This window comes from Anabrus simplex, chromosome 1 (assembly GCF_040414725.1).
Source record: "Anabrus simplex isolate iqAnaSimp1 chromosome 1, ASM4041472v1, whole genome shotgun sequence".
Lineage (NCBI taxonomy): Eukaryota > Metazoa > Arthropoda > Insecta > Orthoptera > Tettigoniidae > Anabrus > Anabrus simplex.
Genome location: NC_090265.1, coordinates 626293798 through 626317171, shown reverse-complemented (window position 1 = coordinate 626317171; position 23374 = coordinate 626293798). Strand labels below are relative to the sequence as shown.

At 38.5% G+C, this 23374-nt stretch overlaps 1 protein-coding gene across 1 annotated transcript in view; it reads left to right on the top strand.

Moving 5' to 3' along the window:
• The window catches only part of GC (gamma-glutamyl carboxylase), a 127020-nt gene that overhangs the window by 13828 nt on the left and 89818 nt on the right, over window positions 1–23374 (top strand). The window contains exon 3 of the mRNA XM_067155133.2: window positions 13133–13298. Coding sequence (XP_067011234.2) covers window positions 13133–13298 — 166 coding nt within the window. The remainder of the gene's footprint in view (window positions 1–13132; window positions 13299–23374) is intronic.

Below are 23374 nucleotides of genomic sequence, written 5' to 3'. Positions count from 1 at the left end.
AAGTTAGGAAATTTGTTTGGAAGGGTAATAAGGAGGTACATTCAGGGAAACGGGTTTATCTAGGGAGCGGTGATAACGGTACAGAGATCTGGAAGTCAAGTAGGGATGACATAAAAATGTTAGTGTTGAACTGTAGAAGTATTGTAAAGAAAGGAATAGAATTAATTTAATAGATATATATTTACCAGATATTGTAATAAGGGGTTGCCTGGCCAAGGCGGTAAAGGCGTGCTCGGTTCGCCCGGAAGGACGTGGGTTCGAATCCCCGTCAGGAAGGCGTAAAATTTAAGAAAAGATATTTCCACTTCCGGTGGTGCATATGGCCCTGAGGTTCACTCAGCCTACACCAAAAATGAGTACCAGGTTAATTCCTGGGGAAAAAGGCGGCAAGGCGTAGAGCTAACCACTCTACCCCATCACGTGCCAAGGTCAACAATGGTGGAAGCCTTTACCTTCCACTCCTCCAAGGGCCTTCATGGCCTGTACAGAGGAGACTTTGCTTTGCTTTTAGATATTGTAATAGGAGTTGAATTATGGCTGAGAATTGATATAATGGATGCAGAAATTTTCTCAAGGAACTGGAGAGTGTATCGTAGAGATAGGATAGGAATGGTGGGAGGGGGAGTATTCATTCTGATCAGAGAAGAATTTGTAAGCTACGAAAAAGTTAAAGATGAGAAACATGAAATTCTAGGTGTAAGGCTCATTTCTAAAGATAATAGGCAACTTGAAGTCTTTGGGGAAGGGTAGTGCTGACACAGATTCAGAATTATTTGATAACATAATCAGCTATGTGGGAAACGACATGGAAAGAAATGTGATTGTAGCAGGGGATATGAATTTACAAAATATCAATTGGGAAGGAAATGCGAACGACAGGATGCATGACCAACAAATGGCAAATAAGCTAATATGGGAAGGACAGCTGATTCAGAAAGTGATGGAACCAACTAGAGAGAAAAATATCCTGGATGTGGTGCTGGTAAAACCAGATGAGCTCTATAGAGAAACCAAAGTAATAGAGGGCATTAGTGATCATGAAGCTGTTTTTGTCATAGTTAAAAATAAATGTGTTAGAAAGGAAGGTCTTTAAAGTAAGACTATTAGGCAGCCCCATATGGCTGATAAAGCTGGCATGAGGCAGTTTTTTAAAAGTAACTATGATTGGTGGAAAATGGTAAATAAAAATGTAAACAGACTCTGGGGTATGTTTAAAGCAATTGTTGAGGAATGTGAAAACAGGTTTGTACCTTTAAAGGTGGTAAGAAATGGTAAAAACCCAACTTATTATAATAGAGAAATAAAGAGAGTTAGAAATGGCTGTGGAAGTAAGGAGAAATTGAAGGAACTTATTAGGAAATTGAATCTAGCAAAGAAGACAGCTAAGGATAACATGATGGCAGTCATACAAATTTTAGTGATAAATGGAAGGGTGTGTATAGGTATTTTAAGGCAGAAACAGGTTCCAAGAAGGACGTTTCAGGAATAATTAATGATCAAAGGGGAGTGTGTATGTGAGGACCTTCAAAAGGCAGAAGTATTCAGTTAGCAGTATGTAAAAATTGTTGGTTTCAAGGATAATGTCCAGATAGAGGAGGAGAAGTATGCTAAAGAAGTATTAAAATTTACATGTGATAACAATGACATTTACAATAAGATACAAAAGTTGAAAACTAGAAAAGCGGCTGGAATTGATAAGATTTCTGGGGATATACTAAAGACGATGGGTTGGGATATAGTACCATATCTGAAGTACTTATTTGATTATTGTTTTTCAGAGGAGCTATACCAAATGAATGGCAAGTTGCTATAGTAGCCCCTGTGTATAAAGGAAAGGGTAATAATAATAATAATAATAATAATTTTGTGTGGCTATTTCTAGCCGAGTGCAGCCCTTGTAAGGCAGACCCTCCGATGAGGGTGGGCGGCATCTGCCATACGTAGGTAACTGCGTGTTATTGTGGTGGAGGATAGTGTTATGTGTGGTGTGTGAGTTGCAGGAATGTTGGGGACAGCACAAACACCCAGCCCCCGAGCCATTGGTATTAACCAATGAAGGTTCAAATCCCCGACCCGGCCGGGAATCGAACCCGGGACCCTCTGAACCGAAGGTCAGTACGCTGACCATTCAGCCAACGAGTCGGACAAAGAAAGGGTGATAGACATAAAGCTGAAAATTACAGGCCAGTAAGTTTGAGATGCGTTGCATGTAAGCTTTGGGAAGGCATTTTTTCTGATTATATTAGACATGTTTGCAAAATTAATAACTGATTCGATAAGGCAGTTCGGTTTTAGGAAAGGTTATTCCACTGAAGCTCAGCTTGTAGGATTCCAGCAAGATATAGCAGATATCTTGGATTCAGGAGGTCAAATGGACTGTATTGCGATTGACCTGTCTAAAGCATTTGATAGGGTCGATCATGGGAGACTACTGGCAAAAATGAGTGCAATTAGACTAGACACAAGAGTGACTGAATGAGTTGCTATATTTCTAGAAAATAGAACTCAGAGAATTAGAGTAGGCGAGGCCTAATCTGACCCTGTAAACATTAAGAGGGGAATTCCTCAGGGCAGTATTATTGGACCTTTATGTTTTCATATATATATAAATGATATCAGTAAACAAGTGGAATCAAAGGTAAGGCTTTTTGCAGATGATGTTATGCTGTATAGAGTAATAAATCAGTTACAAGATTGTGAGCAATTGCAACGTGACCTCGATAATGTTGTGAGATGGACAGCAGGCAATGGTATGTTGATAAATGTGGTTAATAGTCAGGTTGTGAGTTTCACAAAAAGGAAAAGTTATTTCAGTTTTAATTACTGCGTTGATGGGGTGAAAGTTCCTTTTGAGGATCATTGTAAGTATCTAGGTGTTAATATAAGGGAAGATCTTCATTGGGGTAATCACATTAATGGGATTGTAAATAAAGGGTACAGATCTCTGCACATGGTTATGAGGGTATTTAGGGGTTGTAGTAAGGATGTAAAGGAGAGGGCATATAAGTCTCTGGTAAGACCCCAACTAGAGTATGGTTCCAGTGTATGGGACCCTCACCAGGATTACCTGATTCAAGAACTGGAAAAAATCCAAAGAAATGCAGCTCGATTTGTTCTGGGTGATTTCTGTCAAAAGAGTAGTGTTACAAAAATATTGCAAAGTTTGGACTGGGAAGAATTGGGAGAAAGAAGACAAGCTGCTTGACTGAGTGGTACGTATCAGATGTAAGGCTTTTCAGGCGTTTGCTCTATTAACCAGCGTTTCATCTTAGGTCTGACACTAGACTCGTCAGAGTGGGAGCAAACGCCTGAAAAGCCTTACATCTGATATGTTTTTGACATGCTCTATTGGTGAAAAATATCTAATTCCCTCCATGGGAATTTAGAATTTTCCATTTGAAATGAGTGGTATGTTCTGAGCTGTCAGCGGAGAGATGGCGTGGAATGACATTAGTAGATGGAAAAGTTTGAGTGGCGTCTTTAAAAGTAGGAAAGATCACAATATGAAGATAAAGTTGGGATTCAAGAGGACAAATTGGGGCAAATATTCGTTTATAGGAAGGGAGTTAGGGATTGGAATAACTTACCAAGGGAGATGTTCAATAAATTTCCAATTTCTTTAAAATCATTTAGGAACAGGCTAGGAAAACAACAGATGGGGAATCTGCCACCTGAGCGACTGCTCTAAATGCAGATCATTATTGATTTATTTATTTTAACATTTCATCCTTGTTTTTCACACATACAGCCACATCAGATCTGGAGTATTCATCAGTCATGGTTACAACATATTGAGCTTTCCCAGTACATTAAAAATATCAATCAATCACTACTGATCTGCATTTAGGGCAGTCGCCCAGGTGGCAGATTCCCTATCTGTTGTTTTCCTAGCCTTTTCTTAAATGATCGCAAAGAAATTGGAATATAATTGAACATTTCCCTTGGTAAGTTATTCCAATCCCTAACTCCCCTTCCTGTAAACGAATATTTGCCCCAGTTTGTCCTCTTGAATTCCAACTTTATCTTCATATTGTGATCTTTCCTACTTTTAAAGACACCACTCAAACTTATTCGTCTACTGATGTCCTCCCACGCCATCTCTCCTCTGACAGCTCGAACATACCATTTAATCGAGCAGCTCATCTCCTTTCTTTCAAATCTTCCCAGCCCAAACTTTGCAACATTTTTGTAATGCTGCTCTTTTGTTGGAAATCGCCCAGAACAAATCGAGCTGCTTTTCTTTGGATTTTTTCCAGTTCTTGAATCAAGTAATCCTGGTGAGGGTCCCATACACTGGAACCATACTCTAGTTGGGGTCTTACCAGAGACTTACATGCCCTCTCCTTTACATCCTTACTACAACCCCTAAATACCCTCATAACCATGTGCAGAGATCTGTACCCTTTATTAACAATCATATTTATGTGATTACCCCAATGAAGGTCTTTACTTATATTAACACCTAGGTACTTACAAAGATCCCCAAAAGGAACTTTCACCCCATCAACGCAGTAATTAAAACTGAGAGGACTTTGCCTATTTGTGAAACTCACAACCTGACTTTTAACCCCGTTTATCATCATATCATTGTCCACCATCCATTTCACAATACTATCGAGGTCACCCTGCAGCCGCTCACAATCTTGTAACTTATTTATTACTCTGTACAGAATAACATCATCTGCAAACAGCCTTATCTTTAATTCCACTTCTTTACACATATCATTGATATATATAAGAAAACATAAAGGTCCAATAATACTGCCTTGAGGAATTCCCCTCTTAATTATTACAGGGTCAGATAAAGCTTCGCCTACTCTAATTCTCTGAGTTCTATTTTCTAGAAATACAGCCACCCATTCAGTCACTCTTTTTTCTAGTCCAATTGCACTAGATAGGTCAATTGCAATACAGTCCATTTGGCCTCCTGAATCCAGGATATCTGCTATATCTTGCTGAAATCCTACAAGCTGAGCTTCAGTCGAATAACCTTTCCTAAACCCAAACTGCCTTCTGTCAAACCAGTTATTAATTTTGCAAACATGTCTAATATAATCAGAAAGAATGCTGGTGATGGTGGACTAATTTTTCCAACTACATCAGTATGCACAACATCAAGTGGTTTTTCTCCCTTACGCTTACAAGACTTAGGTACTCCCTTGTTACTTAGTTGCCCCTGAATGCATACAGAACAAGTATTAATATCATTACTTCTTTTTAATTCTAACGTAGGCAATTTAAACAAAGCTTCAGAATGTACATGTCCATATCCCCCATGCCACAACCTAACCTGCCCAACACATTTAAATGCTACATTGTTATTACATTCTTGATCTATTATTTGGTCACAATCACTCACAGCTACAATATCATTTCTTCCCTCTGTCTGTACTACGTATACATCATTCCTCCTGTTTGCAATAAACAATGTTTCATCTCCATTCTTATCTATGACCACTGCTTTCTCACCTGCAAATCCTACTTTGAAACCTTTGCCGGTTAACTTACCAACTGATATTGAATTTGCACCCAAGTTTGGTACATACAACACATCCATAAATATAATTGTCCATCCTGCTGATTTTTTTTACTTTCACTTTACCTGTACCTCTAATATCCAGCTTACTGTTATCTCCTATTTCTACATTCCCAGTTACATTTGTTGACATGTCTATAAACATCTCCTTTGTTGGACACATATGATGGGACGCACCTGAATCAAACAGCCAATCTCTAATTTTCCCAGTTCCTACATAAACTGCCATGCTCAGTGCTTTATCTACTACATGTATAATTTCTGAGCTTACCACTTTTCCACTCGCATTCACTGATTTACTCTCCTGTGATGATTTATCACTGTTCTTTGTTGGACATACTTTAGAATAATGCCCTGATTTACCACAATTGAATCACTTTTGGGTACTGCGACAATACTTAGATGCATGTCCCTGTTTACCGCAATTGTAGCAACTATACTGTTTTCCTCGTTCCATGTCTTCTTTCTTGATATCTCACTTCTGTTGAACAACCATGGCTTGAGCTTCATCCTCCTCACATTTTCCAGTGTCTAAGCCTTTCCCCCATTTTGCTGAAGTTTCCTTCTGCTTTCCTCAGTGAGTAATCTCGCCTTCACCTTGAGATTGTCAGTTTCGCCATATTCCTCCATAAGATTTCCGATCATCATTCCTGCAACTTGTTGATCTGTGAAATAGTATCCGGCTTTACTCGTTCTCCTCCACAGTTGATTTATTTGTTTGAAGTATTCTCGTCCAGTTTTTCCCATGCCTTTTTCGCTGATTCAATATCTACACTGTCACTTTCAAAATTTTCTCCGACATATTTGAAAATAACCGCAAACGTGATCGCATTGTTTCGCGCTCCCTGTCTTATTTCTATCTGAGACAGTTGACAACCTGGCGTATCCTCATACCCTATTACTGATACCCACACATCTTTCAACAACAGCTCTTGTTTCACCTTCAATGCCCACGAAAAATAGTTCTCCACTGTAAGCTTGGCTACATTCCTATTTAGTGTTTCTTCACCGGTCCACGAGGTCACCATTTTTCCCGTCAATAATGTCACAACTTGCTTCATCCGTTAATTCTCGTTACTCCATTTCAACTTATATTGTCCGGAATATACTGCGGCGTTTTGGCGCTCTGGAGCTCTGGCCCATAACCTGTTGAAATATCTTCATTTCTACTCATTACACCGGACAGAATTATACCATAGAAACACCAGCTTCATCACTCACATCCTTTTATTACAAGCTGTTATCAATAACTGACTATCACACACACCAAGCAGTTCAAACGTTCAAAGAACACAAGATATAATACATGACACTTTATTTTTTTTTTTTTATAAGAAAATCACAACATTCCAACACTAGTATCTCCTTGAATTATCCATTGATTCTTAGTTGATCTTTCCTTCCTTCCTAACATGTCTTCAACAGCCCTAGAGACCTGATTCTTCACAACTGTCCATTCTTCCTCTATTGTGTTTCCTTCAGCCGTTTCATTTGGTCCCTGTGTAACATGTTCCTTGAAACAGTCCCTCACACTCTTTTCTTTGAACTTGTCTAGATCCCATCTCCTTGCATTCTTTCTTAAATTTCTTCAACTTCAAGTGGCATTTCATGTCCAGCAAGTTGTGGTCAAGAGTCCATGTCTGCTCCTGGGAGCATTTTTCAATCCAACACCTGGTTTCTGAATCTCTGCCTAATAATGATTCCTTCAAGTGTCTCCAGGTCTCATCCACAGATACAGCCATCGTTTGTGGTGTTTAAACTAAGTATTAGCAAGGACTATATTATGATCAGTGCAGAATTCAACCATCTGACTTCCTCTTTCATTCCTTTGTCCCAGTCTGAATTTTCCTACTGTATTACCGTCTCTTCCTTGGCCTACCACTGCATTCCAGTCTCCCCTCACAATTAGATTCTCTTCACCTTTTACATACTGTATTAAATCTTCTATCTCTTCATATATTCTTTTGATTTCTTGATCATTTGCTGAACTAGTAGGCATACAGACCTGCACTATTTTGGTGAGCATTGGTTTGGTGTCTGTCTTGATAACAATAATCCTTTCACTATGCTGGTTGTAGTAGCTTACCTGCTGCCCTATTTTCTTATTCATTATTAAACCAACTCCTGCATTTCCCCTGTTTGATTTTGTGTTGATAATGCTGTAGTCGCCTGACCAAAAATCCTGCTCTTCCTGTCAACATACTTCACTTATACCAACTACATCTAACTATCAAGCTCCCTTTTCAGATTCTCTAACCTACCACAATGATTCAAACTTGTAAAATTCCATGCTCTGACTCGTAGAATGTCAGTATCCATCTTCCTGACGATTGCCCCCTCTCGTGTAGTCCCCACCCGGAGATCCGAATGGGGGGAATATTTTACCTTCGGAATATTTTACCTTCAGAATATTTTACCCGGGAGGAAGCTATCATCAATACATCATTCATACAGAGATATTTACATGTCCTCGGGAGTTAATTACAGCTGTAATTTCCCATTGCTTTCAGCCGTACAGCAGTATCAATACAGCTAAGCCATGTTGAGTATTATTACAAGGCTATAGCTGTCAGTTATCCCGACTGTTGCCCTTGCAACTTCCAGAAGGCTGCTACCCCCCTTTCGATGAACCATTCGCTAGTCTGGTCTCTCAACAGATACCCATCCGATATGGTTGCACCTGCGGCTCTGATATTTACTTCATTGGGATACGCAAGCCTCCCCACCGTTGCAAGGTCGCATGGTTTTCTGGGAACGGGGAGGATATATACCCAACAAAAAAAAACCATAGTCACCTGTGGAAAATTAACAGAAATGTAATTTTTAAAAAAAAGCACAGAGTCGTTAATGTGGAATTTTGAACACAAAATTTTCATTCTTTGGAAGGTCACTACGGTGTTGGGCCTGGAGGCATGCTTGAACACGATGAGGCATACTCAGCATCGAAGAACCCAACTTATTTTGGAACAGATTATCCCACTCTTGGATACCAACTTCAGTCAGTTGCTAAATGTTAGCTGGAGGATTAGGATCGTGGGCAATTGCTCTCTTCAGTTCATGCCATACATGTTCAGCATAGTTTATATCCACAGAATATGCCAGCCACACCATTCACTATATGTTGTGCATCTCAGGAAACTGACTGATCACTCTGATTCAATGGGCACAAGCATTATCATCCATTAGTGTAAAGTCCTTGCCCACAATGGCAGCAAATCCTATGACTACAGGTTGGAGGATGTTGTCTCTTTATACCACATCAGTCATGTTGCCCTGGATAGGAATTAGGGGCGTATGTCTACTCTAAAACATAACAGAACTCCCTTGCTGTTGATAATGCTCCATAATGAATAGCTCATTCGATCTCTCACTGAATTGTCTCCAGACTCTAATGCTCTTGTTGTGTTGGCCTCATCAGGAAATAGCATACACTTCCACTGTTGCTAATGCCATGGGCTATGAGTGGTTGCCCATCTCACATGAGGTGCCGTATGGTGTGGTTAAAAAGAATCACTTGGCATGGGCCTCCGTGACATCTATCCTGCATTTTGCTACTGATTTCTCGTAATCTGATCTGGCACATTCCCTCCAGTGGCTCTCTGAAAAACGTGGTGAATTAAGGCAACAGTATCAGTGGGTCCACAGCGTACTAAAAGCAACAAATATCAATCCTCCCTGCAAGTTGTCTTGCATGGGTGTCCCATTTGTTGTCAGTCAGTAACCGTTTGTGTCTCCCTGAACCTTTTTCCATACTCTGGAGACATCACTGTGACGCACTCCAGTACAAGCGGTGACATCCACTTGTCATCCTTCTTGCAGCAATGTCACAGTTCGAATGCAGCAGTAGCGGCCAGTAGACTCTCAGAAGGGAGGAGGCCATAGTACTTCTTCCCACACCTCTTTCTTGACAACTTTGACAGAAAAAGAGAAGAGCAAAATTGAGTTTCTTTTATATTAAATGAAAAGTATCACATTAACAGTGGTTTTGGAACCAGATTTTAAGGCTGTCTTTATCAGCTATTTTTTCCATTTGGATATACAGTGATAATTATATTTAAAGAATACCATCACCGAGAATCTGATGTGGAAATTACGTAAACATGGCAAAGCAAAACATGAATCCCATGGAACTTGTGTTCATTTTTTCAATCATTACCACTCTCCCTGTGAACTCAAAACTTGAGAAAACAATCTGGTATACCTGGTAAGTTTTCTTTATTATTGGTTGTATGTGGGCATATGTTTTCCAGTTGGATCGTGTCTGAAGATGAACCAATGTATGTGGGGTCGAAACTAGTTCCAATTATATAGGACACTATATTAAACTAATAGTATTGAATAGGTGGACCTTTCTCTACCTTTTGATAGCAAGTGTTACTTAGCAGCTAGGGGCAGCAAATACCGTATGAATTATGTCGCAAGCCAATGGTTGTTGGCAGACAGTGTGTTGCCCTACCCTCACAAAGCCATTCAAGCCTACTCATTTAAGTCTTCCACACAAAAACAAACTAACTCACTGCTGCCAACCCTCACGAAACACGGGATGCAAGCCAGAGGCCCATGTCACTTCACGTTTGCAATTTGAATAAAAATTCCTGGTCTCAAATGTTACATTTTGATGTAATTCTTCATTATTTTTCTTCTTGAAATATAAATAATAGGGCAAGCAAGGCTATGAAATTATTTAATTTTATTATATGCAAACATGGATATTTGGCTGGCGCATGCTCGTACAGGGATTTAATTGGACACTTTCACTCTTACGGTCTCTGCCAAGTTTAAAGCCTCCTCCGAAACTGTCCACTTTGCACGTTCCCCTTACATCTCACCCCACTCACCTTCACTATATCCTCAGTTATTATCAAACTACCACATCAGCTGTCAACACGTCTTATCACACCAGGCTTGACAGAAGCCATATGGCCTCACTTGGAGATTCTCGCATCCTGTGAGCAAAAGTGCAGAGTCTTAAATATAGTCCCTGTATATTATTAGCATGGATTATTTCAAATTAATATAGTAAACCTCATTAATGCGCTCCCGCTTTTAATTCTATGCCATGCATTATGCTCTTCTCATATAGTCCGTGGACATTGCAACTTCTCTATTAACAGGGATTTTTCTGAGTGTTAAATTCCATTCATAGAACAGAAAGTACCATTAAGCCTTTAAGTACACCCATTCCCAAACGATGCTAGGATTTCCTTAGATACAGAGCAAATTTTGTTTCATGCACTTGAAGTGCAGTGACTGCATGTACAGGTATAGCAACTATTTATTCATCATGCTTTTAAACATTATAAGTTTCACATAATTCTGAATATTATTACCCTCTTATAATGCTTCATAATCCCGCCTATAGGCATAGTACTCTTTTTTTAATTGTAAATTAGAAAAGATATTTTTATTAAGTGTGAAACTTGTAGTAGTAATAATAATAATAATAATAATAATAATAATAAGAATAATAATAATAATAATAATAATAATAATCTACTGATGTCAGAAATCTGCAATGTCAATGAATGATTGTGCATCATGCTGCCACTACTACCTAAGATGAAGGTGATGGGGAAATGAAATTGGCAGAGAAAAATGCTCCCATACAAAATGAAGCCCTTGGAACAGTAAAGCTGCTTCAAAAATGCATTAATGTTCCATTAAGTGATGCTAATAGTTATTTACACCGCATAGCAAATATTATAATTCATGGTAGCAGGGTATACACAGACACACACAACAATCATTCTTTCGTAAGAAATGAGATTGTTTTTACATTTTTGCTGCAACTGCCGTATAATTTCGAATACCACCCGCCACCGAATAAGACTCGCACCCTTATTTTGAAAGAACAAATTTTTTTTTTAAAAAGTGAATTCAAAATGATTTACAATCTTTACTAACACACATCAATTGATTAGAAAATACAAATAAAAGTAAACAAATATTTCCAGAACAATATCCAACGAGTTCATTCATCATCATCATCATCACCAGTACCAACTTCAAAACTTTCATTACCATCACCTTCCCACAAAATGTCGTCATCGCTGCCATCCATAGCATTAGAAATGCTACATTTCCTGAAGCTCTTCTGTATGAGGTCACCAGGGATACGATTCCATGCCATCAAAATCCACAAACACAGCAGCTGAACTTCCGGGCGCTGAATGCGACCAGTTGACGTCAGTGTGTGATTATCAGCCGCCATCCATTCTGTATAGAGCTGTTTCAAGGCTGCTTTAAAAGGTCGGTTCACGCAGACATCCAGCGGCTGTAGCATGGACGTCATCCCACCCGGAATGACTGCTAGGTCGGTTTTCCCATCCTTGATATGTTTCTTCACAGCGTCTGTTGCGTGGCCACGGTAACTGTCGAGAACAAGCAAGCTCTTTTGTCCCAATAATGCACCAGGACAACGTTGCCAGACACACTTTACCCAGTCTTCCACAAATGAACTGTCCATCCAGCCGGAGTTCTGAAATCTGACAATAACACCAGTGGGTAGATTTTTAGGAAGCGTCTTTCACTTGAGAACAATGTACGGCGACAATTTGGTTCCATCGGCAAGAATACACAGCATTACCGTACACCGTTGTTTTTCATTACCACTTGTTCTAATGGTTACACTTTTCGCACCCTTAATATTCACAGTCCTGTCCACTTGCATTTCAGAGTAGACTGGTGTCTGATCTGCATTGCCAGTTTGGGAAAGCAAATATGCATTTTCCTTCTGCAACCGAATTATGTGACGCTGAAACGACAATAACTTCTTATCGTAGGCACCAGGAAGACGCTGTGAAACTGAGGTACGCCTTCGTACGTTCAACCCATTTCTTTTATAAAAATTACAAACCCATCCTCGGCTTGCCTTAAACCCTTCTGATGAAAGTTCCTTTGTGATCTCTAATGCTTTTAGCTGACACATTTTGGTTGACACACCATATCCCAATTCCCGCCTTTCTGTCACATATTTATAAAGTTGTTTTTTTTTCCTTCAATTTCTGGAAACTGTACACTCAGTCCACAAAAAGCTCTATGATCACCACTACATGTTAATAGCACATTTTTCTTCTTTCTCCAATGCAAATACACGACTCATCAATATCGTATTTCCTACCGGCGGCACGATTTCCAATAATTTTGGCTTCCTGAACTACTTTCAGTTTCTCACTCGCAGTAAAAGATTGCAAATGCTTTGTGGAATTCATGTTGATACTCCGAGAATGTGCGTGAGACTGACGCCAAGCGCGGAAGTAGCGTATACTGAGAGCGTAGAGAGCATTGTTGCCAAGCCGCGCTGGTGGTGATGCCCGATTTACGCGCATTCGGAAAGACTAATTTCCCAAAATTTTAAATAAGACCCGCACTCAATTTTGGAAGCGATATTTTCGAAAAAACAGTGCGGGTGGTATTCGAGATTATATGGTATTTGATAATAAAATAAATTTCCTATGAAGTGGTATCATGCTTTCCCTATCTCATAAAATATTTCCCGTCAATAGCACTGTCCCACTTATATACATTTAGGTGCCAGTTGCCCTTGTATTTGTGTTAATGTCTGTATTGTAATACAATATCATTTTCACATTTCAGGAGCATTTGGCATTATGACAGGGTTGTATTTTCGACTGAGCTGCCTTGCTTTCATAATTCCATATTGGTATATATTTCTACTTGAGAAAGCAACTTGGAACAATCATACCTATCTCTACGGTTTGGTTTCATTATTGTTATTAGGTTCAGGTGCTAATCATTATTGGTAAGTAGTAAAATAGAGCTACTCATAGTGTTAAAAATCATTTACTTGCTGTGATCTGGTGCCATATTAAGGTTCAAATATCATTACATCATTCGTCCTGATTGATAATTATGAATTTTTATCTGTTTTACATACATTTTCATCTATATTTATTTGTGATGTATAAGGCTTATGAGAAGCTCTTCTGTTTTGCATATTGAGTATAATTTAATACGCCAACACTTGTCATAAAGAAAACTATTGTTGGAATAGCCCATGCAGAAGTGTTTGAAAAGATTGCGCGCATGATCTTGGGAATTGAATTGAAGGATACAGGAAGGAAAAACGTCCCTATAATTTCAATTTACATTTTGTCATAACTAAGGTTGAAATAATTATGTGCTTAAATATTTTTATTTATTCATTTATTTATTTATTTATTTATTTATTTATTTATTTATTTATTTAATACATATTCTGGTGTATTTATTTAGTAGCTACACCCCTGCTTATTCGACGGTATGATCTACTTCTTAGATGTCTCCTGCTCACATTTTCAGTCCTTGGCAATTCCAACAGGTGGCTTCTCTGTTTTGCCAGTTTACTCTTGTTTCTGTATTCTATTTCAAGATAGGAATTCTCCAGCCATTAAGGGCACCAGGGGCTGGAACTAGCAGTCTCATTAAGCCTCCTTCACCTCGCCTCCAACCCATGCTTTAACAGGAAATTTTACCTGAAATTACAGTGGTCTACCAAACTTCTAAGAGACTGGCAAAGTGGAGTTCTCGTTTCAACTAATAAGATGCCTCCAAAAGTGCGAAGTGTTACTGTGCACTGTTTTGTGCGGTAGTTTACGAACATTTCTAAAACTGATGCAACTGTACTATTTTGCAATATCTGTCAGAAATTCATAGATGCAGACATGTGTTCATAAGTTATGTAACATATTTGAGTGCAAAACATGAAATATGCTTCTTTAAAGAAGTCAACACAACGTTTGCTTCCTGAAATGTATGGTGCAGTTCTCACAAAATATTTATCAAGCATTTCTTGCGGCTGATATACCACTTAACAATTTGCAGCGTCCAGTGCTACGTGAAATACTAGAAAAGTACGTCAAACTTCATCTCCCTGATGAGTCAACCTATGTAAGTACTATTTACCAAAACTTAACTCTGAGACAGTACACAGAATTCATGGTAAAATTGGCAACAACGCAGTGTGGATTTAAGTAGACAAGACAACTGACGCTGCTGGATTCAGGAACTGCAGCAAGCGCCAGCCTGTTAAGCAGCTGGAAGTTTCAACTACACAGTTCAAAGAAATTAGGGGACCATGCTTTTGAACGTATGCCACACTCCACAAAATAATACCTCACACCCATGTCTATTACCAACTAAACCTTTATTCTTTAGCGTTGAAGTATACAAAAGAACATCGATGGATTCACATTCATATTCAGAACACAAACGAAAATGTCCAAATAGGGGCGAAAACAAAGTGATAACAGTCCTCCAGGGTGGATTTTTATTACAGTTGGAGAGCTTCAGTATGGCATATGTCCTTCACAAGCATTTATCACAGATTGGCACCTACATGGCATGCTCCATATAAGTCAATGGAGGTCACGTTGCGGTCAGGTCCCATTCTTCAATGAGAGCCTGTTCGAGGTCTTGGAGAGTCTGTGGTGGAACAGAACGCCCATGAACACTTCTGTCAAGCCTATCCCACACGTGCTTGATGGGATTAAGGTTGGGACTCACTGCTGGCCATTCCATCTCTTGAATGTCCAGTTCTCGCAAGACAGCTCTGGTGGTGCGTGCTACATGAGCCCTGGCATTGTCATGCATGAGTATGAATTCAAAGCCAACACCGTATACAGCAACCAACACATGCTGTAGCAGTATCTGCTCAATGTACCCTGCAGCCGTAAGATTACCACGGACAACGACAAGATCCGTAAGGCCATCAATACTGACGCCACCCCACACCATCAGAGAACCTTATCCAAAACAGTCGCCTTCCTGGACAACATTTGGCATGTACTGCTCACCACAGCGTCTCCATACACATTGACGTCCATCACGCTGTGTCAGGGAAATCTTTACTCGTCTGTGAACAACACAGGTCTCCATTTGCGAAGTTGCCAGTTGATGTGGGTACGGGCAAACAGAAGGTGATGTTGCTGTGTTAAACGGGGCACTCAAACAGGACACCTGGGTCATAAGGACACTTCTCTTAACCTGTTCTTACTGTCTGGTCAGACACCTTGACACCAGTGACCCTCCTGAGGTCCTGTTGATAAACGACGCTGCAACACACAGATGGTCAGATATCGGTTATCCTGAGGGGTTGTCATGCGGCCACGACCTTGTCCAACCCTCCTTGTGAACTGGCCTGTCTCATTGTAGTGGTTCCACAAGCGTTGAATAACTGACGGAGGGACATGGAGATCCATAGCAACAGGCGAAAAGTGCATCCTTCCTGGATCAAAGTGACGGCCCTTGTGACTTGAACCTCGTTAAGATGTCTCGTGGGATGTGGTGGTTTACGTACAATGTGCTCAAATGACCGCAGTAGTCTGTGTACCTCACAACGACACACGGACGTACCGCTATTCACTTTGTTTTGAGGGGTCACCCAGTTTAATACATCACTATGCCTGCAGATGGAGTATAAGTTTGATTTGACATACCCTGAGTAGCTAAGGTCTCAAGGTATGCTGTGCAACCATTGGAACCCCATCTACCAAATTAACATTCATATACCAGACGTTACAAAACATGTTCCCCTAATTTTTTTAAACTGTGTATATTTTCCAGTAACTGGAGGGTGTAATTGTGATACAAATTTAAGAACATATTTTGGAAACTTAACCACATATTAACATTTTAAGCACATAACATATTTCTGAAAATTATTTAAGCTTATAATTATACCAGCCGTAGTCATAAATGTTTATTTCAGCAAAAAATACTTATTACTCACCTGATAGTATTTTCTCTGTGGCACTCATTTGGTGATGTTTCCTGAAAAACTGCAAAGGATGTGGTAGGAAAATCTTCAAAATAGGGAATTTCTCTTGAAAGCTTATTATTGTGGTGATCGTAATGAGCTGGTTCCTTCTTTATGGCTTACATACTATATTATTATTATTATTATTATTATTATTATTATTATTATTATTATTATAATACATACTATAAACATATCAAATCAATCAATCAGCCATCACCGATCTGCAATTAGAGCAGTCATCCAGGTGGCAGAGTCCCTATCTCTTGTTTACTCCATTTTCTTTTTTCTTAAATAATTACATAGAATTTGGAAATCTATTGACCATCTCTCTTGTAAATTAGTTCATCCTCTTCCTATAAACAAATATTTTCCCCAATTTGTCCTCTTCAATTTCAACTTATTTTCATATTATCATCTTTCCTACTTTTAAGAACACCACTCGAACTTGTTCAGCTACTAATGTCATTCCACGCCATCTCTCCACTGACAACTCGGAACATGCCACTTATTACAGTTTACAAACTTCATCATATGAATCTGTATTGATACAGTTTAAATTAAGAACTAGTGTTAGTCTTAATGGTCCACCCAATCAACACACTTCACTTTACAAGTGAAAACTATTTAATATTAAAATATATTAAACATACTTTGGAACATGTTTTGTCTAATTTAAGACTTCTTCAGCCGTAACGTCTCTTAACAGACTGATACTCATGAATTATATATATATATACAGGGTTATTCATCTAACATGTTACACGGAAATAATTTCTAAACCATCATATATATCGGCATTCTGTTTTCATATTCGTAAATGGTACCCAGGGTCTTGTAAAATAACGTGCTACTTAGTCTAATGAGATGATTAATAACCGAGATATTGATACTAACTCCATATTTTTAAATAGAACGGCACAAATTCATGCAGCTGGTATAGAAGTTTGACTGCTTACAAGTTCAAATATGTAATTATTTTTAAAATTGGACAATTACTTTTTAAGATATAAATAAGAACAGCATGCGCGGTTTTGCATGCCACATCAGACGACGTGAAGTCGGGCAAGGACATATTGACGCGCAAGCAGTTTCCTGGGAGTGAGTTCAGCCACAGAATGGATACCAGGCATGTAAGCACCTTGTACACATGTGATGGGTTTGCAAAGTGTGTATGGCAGGCAAACTCATGACAGGACAGGGAGACAGTAAAATGAAAATGTTAAAGGTCCACCTTTTCAATACCATGAATGTTTATTGATGTGAATATATATCACATAACATCTAGAGAAGGTTGGTACTAGTTTCGACGCTCATTACGCGTCATCATCAGCCAACAAATCAATTGAGCAAAATGCAACTTATCGAATAGCAATATATAACACATGATAGCACCTACAAGACAAATGTTAAACTATGACTAGTTAAAATATAAAACACATGACAGCAAATACAAGGATTAATGTTGAAAGCTAAATTGTCAAAAGTTAAAACAATGAAATCAAAACAGAGAAGGTAACAATAGTTAGGGTATGATACACGAGAAAGTAGTCCAGCTTGAGGTTTCTAGAACATAAGGCATATCTATGTACAACATTTAAATGCACCAACTAAGGCAAATTTTAAATGTAACATTAAAATGATGAGGGTATGGTGCGTATAACTATCTAAAACATATGACAGCACCTATAAAGTCACTGTTAGATTATAACCAGTTGAAATGATGATGTGTGGCTGACTGTAAAACATAACATTTTTGAGAAGGTATCCCAGTTGTTGAGTCTTGATAAACAAAATAGTCCAGCTTGAAGTGCATAAATCATAAGGCCTCATATGTTATCAGTGGGAAGAATAATCTTGTTCTCTTAAGTTGCGGTAATTAACAGGCTTAATTCAGGTGGTTTCGAAGCCAACAATGTGGTCTTGTGGAGATCGTAATTTGAATTAACGTCACGATTCCCAGTTCAGTATGGAAACATGGAGACCTGACGAAAATGAAAGCCAAATTAGGTGTGATGTAAATGTGCATAGCCAAAAGAAATATAAGGGAAAGGAGGCAAACTCACCTTGAGTAGCATGATGGCATAGATGTTGAAAGGAGAGGAGCTGGGGTAATGAATAGAGCAATAATGGAGGCCGAGAAGCAGAAGGGAAGGGAGAGTGAGGGGGGGGGGGGGAGGGGAAGGGGAAAAAGGAGGAGCTAAAGCTGAGGAGTAGGGCTATGGTGGGGCAGAGGGATGAGGTAGTGGAGGTAAGTGATGGGGATGTGGATTGCACATGGCTTGAAAGATAGCGCTAGTGTTTGAATATCTGATATTTTTAAACAAGTTAATTAAGAAATCGAAAAGGATATTAGGCTTATCAGAGATTTCATTTAAGTTGAAGTTAGGATTAAAGTATTGATTGAAATGGATGAAACAATTTTCGATTATGTTCATGAGAGGCCCTTTATTGGCCATTTGAAGGATCTCTAAATCGTGTTCAATGTCGGTAAACTTGTGCTTGGAGTCAGAGATGTGTTGACCTATTGCTGAAAACCTATTGTATCTTATAGTGTTGACATGCTCTTAATATCTAGTGGTGAAACTGCGTCCTGTTTGCCCGACGTATGAGGAATTGCAGTCATTGCATTTGAATCTGTAGGTTCCGGACTTTAAGAAAGTATTGGACATGTTAACTGATGGGGAATTGTGCAGAATTTCAGAGTTCCTGTTATTTGTTCTGAAAGAAATTTTTACGTTATGTTTACTGAAGAGATTGGTGATTTTATAGACATCTTTGTTGAAAGTAAAGGTGGAAGAAGTGGCGTCTTTAGATTTTTCTTTAGTAAGAGTGGTCTTAGGTCGGTGTCTGAATTTGTTGATAATCTGTTCTATAAAGGGTTTATTGTAACCATTAAATTTGGCAATTGCACGAATAGTATTGAGTTTGTTGTTCAAGTCTTTCTTTGACATGGGTATTGTGAAGGCACGGTGGACTAAACTATTATAGGTAGCACGTTTGTGTGCTTGGGGATATGTGGAGTCTTAACGAATGGTAATTGCAGTTTGTGTGGGTTTCCTGAAGATTTTGTAAGATAAAGAGGAAGGGTGTGTATGAATGGTCAAATCTAGAAAATTGATTAACCTGTTTGTTTCAGACTCAAGTGTAAATTTAATGTGGGGATCGATGCTGTTAAGATCGTGAAGGGTAGAGGCCGCGTTCTTAATTTCTTCATTCATAATTACAAATCCATGTATCTCGCCCATAGTAGAATGTTGGGAAAGTTGTTGATTTTAGAGTGTTCCAGATAATCTAAATAAATCTCCGCTAAGATACCAGAGGCGGGTGAACCCATTGTTAATCCGTCTTGTTGATAAATAGTTTTGTCAAAAGTGAAAAAGTTATTATTGACGACTAATTTCAGAATGGAGATGAAGTCATATATTTCAAGTTTGCTAAGAGGACTGTATTTCTTTAAGTTGCTTTCAATGATAGGGAAAAGCTTTGCTCTTTGTATGCTTGGATACATGTTGACTATCCAATATATCAATATTTCTGTTATTAATCACACCATGAGACTAAGTAGCACGTTATTTTACATGACCCTGGGTACCATTTACGAGTATGAAAACAGAATGCCGATATCTTCAATGGTTTAGAAGTTATTTTCCTGTAACATGTTATGTGAATAACCCTGTATATCTTTCTTTCCAGACCTTGCCTTTTGAAAGGAATATTCATAAGAATTAAGCTATCAATATGGTGGTCATGCAACGCAAACCTTTGCCATACGACAGGCTATCTCAGAAGCATTAGATTCCTTCTACCAGAAATAGCTTATTTTTTGAAACAAATTTTTATAAGAATTAACCCTGATGTGGATATGGTCCCATTTTCCTATTCCGAGACCAGAATTCAAATCTCCCTCGGTCAGTACACTGAAGCTACCAGCACTGCATGTCATATTTTCAAGAAACGCCATTCAAATTTCAACATTGAAGAATATTTTTTACAAGAAGTGATGGACAATTTAATGTAAATATTATTTATTGTCTTGAAATGATTCTCAAACAGTTTGTAAGGACATGGTTTCTTCCATTTTTAAAATTATTAGACAATAACAATGAGTATCGTATTCTGTTACAAGACGTTATGGCTGAAGAATAAAGAATAAATAAAACGAAACGTGTTCCAAAGTATGTTTAATATATTTTAATATTAAATAGTTTTCACTTGTAAAATGAAGTATGATTGGGTGGACCATTAAACCTAACACTAGCTCTTAACATACCACGTAGTCGAGCAGCTTGTCTCCTTTCTCCCAAGTCTTCCCACCCCAAACGTTGTATCATTTTCGTAACAATATTTTGTCAGAAGTGTTGTATTCAGTTTTGAAGTTAATATGAAAACAGTCCTTTTATGAGAATAATATTTGTTATTCTAAAGTTAATAAATATTTAATATGATATTTGACTTTCCTTTAATTACTATACAAAAAGAAAAATCCACACTTTGCAAACACATTTACTTCATATCATTTATAATATTAATAATCGTAATCATCATCTTGAACCACCTCCAGTTTTCTGGGTGTGGTGAATGAGCGCTCACCATTTATTTCTGTCCATGTAGGTGTCTTCTTCCATAACATGCTGCAAATCCAGACCTCGTCCAGCTAGATCATTTCTAATCTGATCAATCCATCTCTTCCACCTCTTGATCTTTTGCCTTTGAGATCCTTCTCAAATCAAACTCTAGCTGTTCCTTGTGAGTCCATTCTTTCGTAATGACCAAACTATTTCAGTTCGCTTTGATACAGATATCACTAGAGCTCGGATTTCCATGTACTATCAAATGATGGAACATGCACAATAAACTAGAAAATATGCACCAGCAAAATTCAGTTCCATATTGTTATACTTTCATTTCCTTTTGAAATACACTACAACTAATTTCTCCACATTTTCTTCATTTAACTTCATTTATCTGATAGAACATTCCTGAATACAGAAAATTATATTTCCCTCAATCCATTTAGACACAAGGTCTCTTCGTAGACTTTCAACAGGTGGCATGGCACCAACATTTCACAGCATAGTCTAACACTAAATTACAATTTGAAGCATGTAAGCGTGCTGCTTTCCTATTTCCTTCTTTTCTCAATTATTTTGGCCTCAGACATGTGACCTGTGAGAGTTCGTAGTAGGAAATTCCAGGAAAACAAAACAGGGTTCAGTGCAAAACCAAGGTTCGTGAGCTGCTATCTCAGTTTTAAAAAATGGAAATGGCGTATGGCTTTTAGTGCCGGGACGTGCCCAAGGACTTCGAGCTCGCCAGGTGCAGGTTTTTATTTGACGCCCGTAAGCAACCTTCACGTCGTGATGAGGATGAAATTATGATGAAGACAACATATACACCCAATCCCCGTGCCAGGGGAATTAACCAATTATGTAAAAATTCCCGACCCTGCCAGTAATCGAACCTGGAACCCCTGTGACCAAAGGCTAGCATGCTAATCATTTAGCCACGGAGCTGGACGCTATCTCAATAATGCGGCGTCACAGAAGTGTGATTCAAATTCTGATTCCTTAGTCTAACATAGACACACACACAAAAAAAAAAAAAAAAAAAATAGCCATCATTTACTAATGCAAAATTTAGGGTTCACTTTTTACTGGGACATCTTATTTCTAACAATTAGAGCAGTCGATGCGGGGTCTTCCTGCTTATGTCAATGTTTACTCAAGCAACAGGTAAGAAAGTGCTTGGCTAACTGGATTATAGGACCTCTAAGCAACTAACTTTGGTTGTCAAGTAGTATACCAGGAATACATTTTCTTTCTCTTTGAATGATAGACAAATAACGTGGGCATACTGTCCCCAAGTCTGCAAACTAATGTTCCAAACATGCACTATAATGCAAGTTAACATAATATGTGCATCAAAGTCAGAAGAAAAGTCATATAATCCAATATAAATGTCCAATTATTCGCTATTAAACCCAAAATTTTCAAAATATGCATTACGCATGAATTTTCTCCCAAAAAGGCCAAAACATGCAAACATGCATGGAAAAAGTACAGTTATTTGGAACTGATTAGTCATGAAACGAATATTTGCGAAGTTTCAGAAGTGTAACCAGCTTATTAAGGAACACGTATTTGCATGGAAATCCGGGCTCTAGATATCACTAAGAGGTTGTTTCACTTGGACAAGATGGTGTATCTCATTGTTTATTTTGTCCCTCCTTGTTTTCTGAATCATAGCTCTTAAGAACTTCATTTCCACTGCTTGTAGTTTGTTGATATTTCTGTCAGTTTGGATGCAGGTTTCTAGACTGAATGTGGTAACTGGTACAAAGAGCAGAATAGTAATTTTGATCTTAATGGAACTTGCCTGTCCCAAAGAAATTTTCTCACAAGATGATAAAACTGTGCTCCATTCTGTACTCTAGTAGTGATTTCTGCAGATGCTTGGCTATCTGTTGTTACTACACTGCCAAGACAATGGAACTGATGTACTTGTTCCAGCTTTGATCCATCTAGAGTGATGTTGGTAAGATGTTCTGTTGACTAACAGGCAACACTGCTGTTTCAGACTTGGTTATCTTGAGACCAAATTGCTTGAATATAGTACTCCGGTCATTCAACTTCTGTTGTACTTTGACCTTGCTATCACCCCATATCGCATCATCTGCAAAGGCAAGAGCTTTAACTCAGAGTTGTTGTTGAGTCCCTTAAATCTTTTCATTATTTCATCCATTACAGTGTTGAATAAAAGCCTTGTTGTACACCCTGCCTAGTCTCAAACCACTCTGAATATCAATCCCCTATTTGAAAACTCTGGCAGTTTTCATACAGCATTTTGTATCTATTAATTAAAGCACATGGTATAGATCTATTCTCAAGGCATTCCAAGATTTTCTGTCTCTGTACACTGTTGTAAGCCTTCTCAGTATCTAGGAAAATGAAGATAACCTTTTACTTTTTCCCATTGTTTCTCTATGTTCATCCTTGCAGAAAATACAAGATCTGTTGTTGCCCTATTCCTCCTCTTCAAGCTGTGGTTCAATGATGGTTCTTAGTTTCTGTTCTGTGATT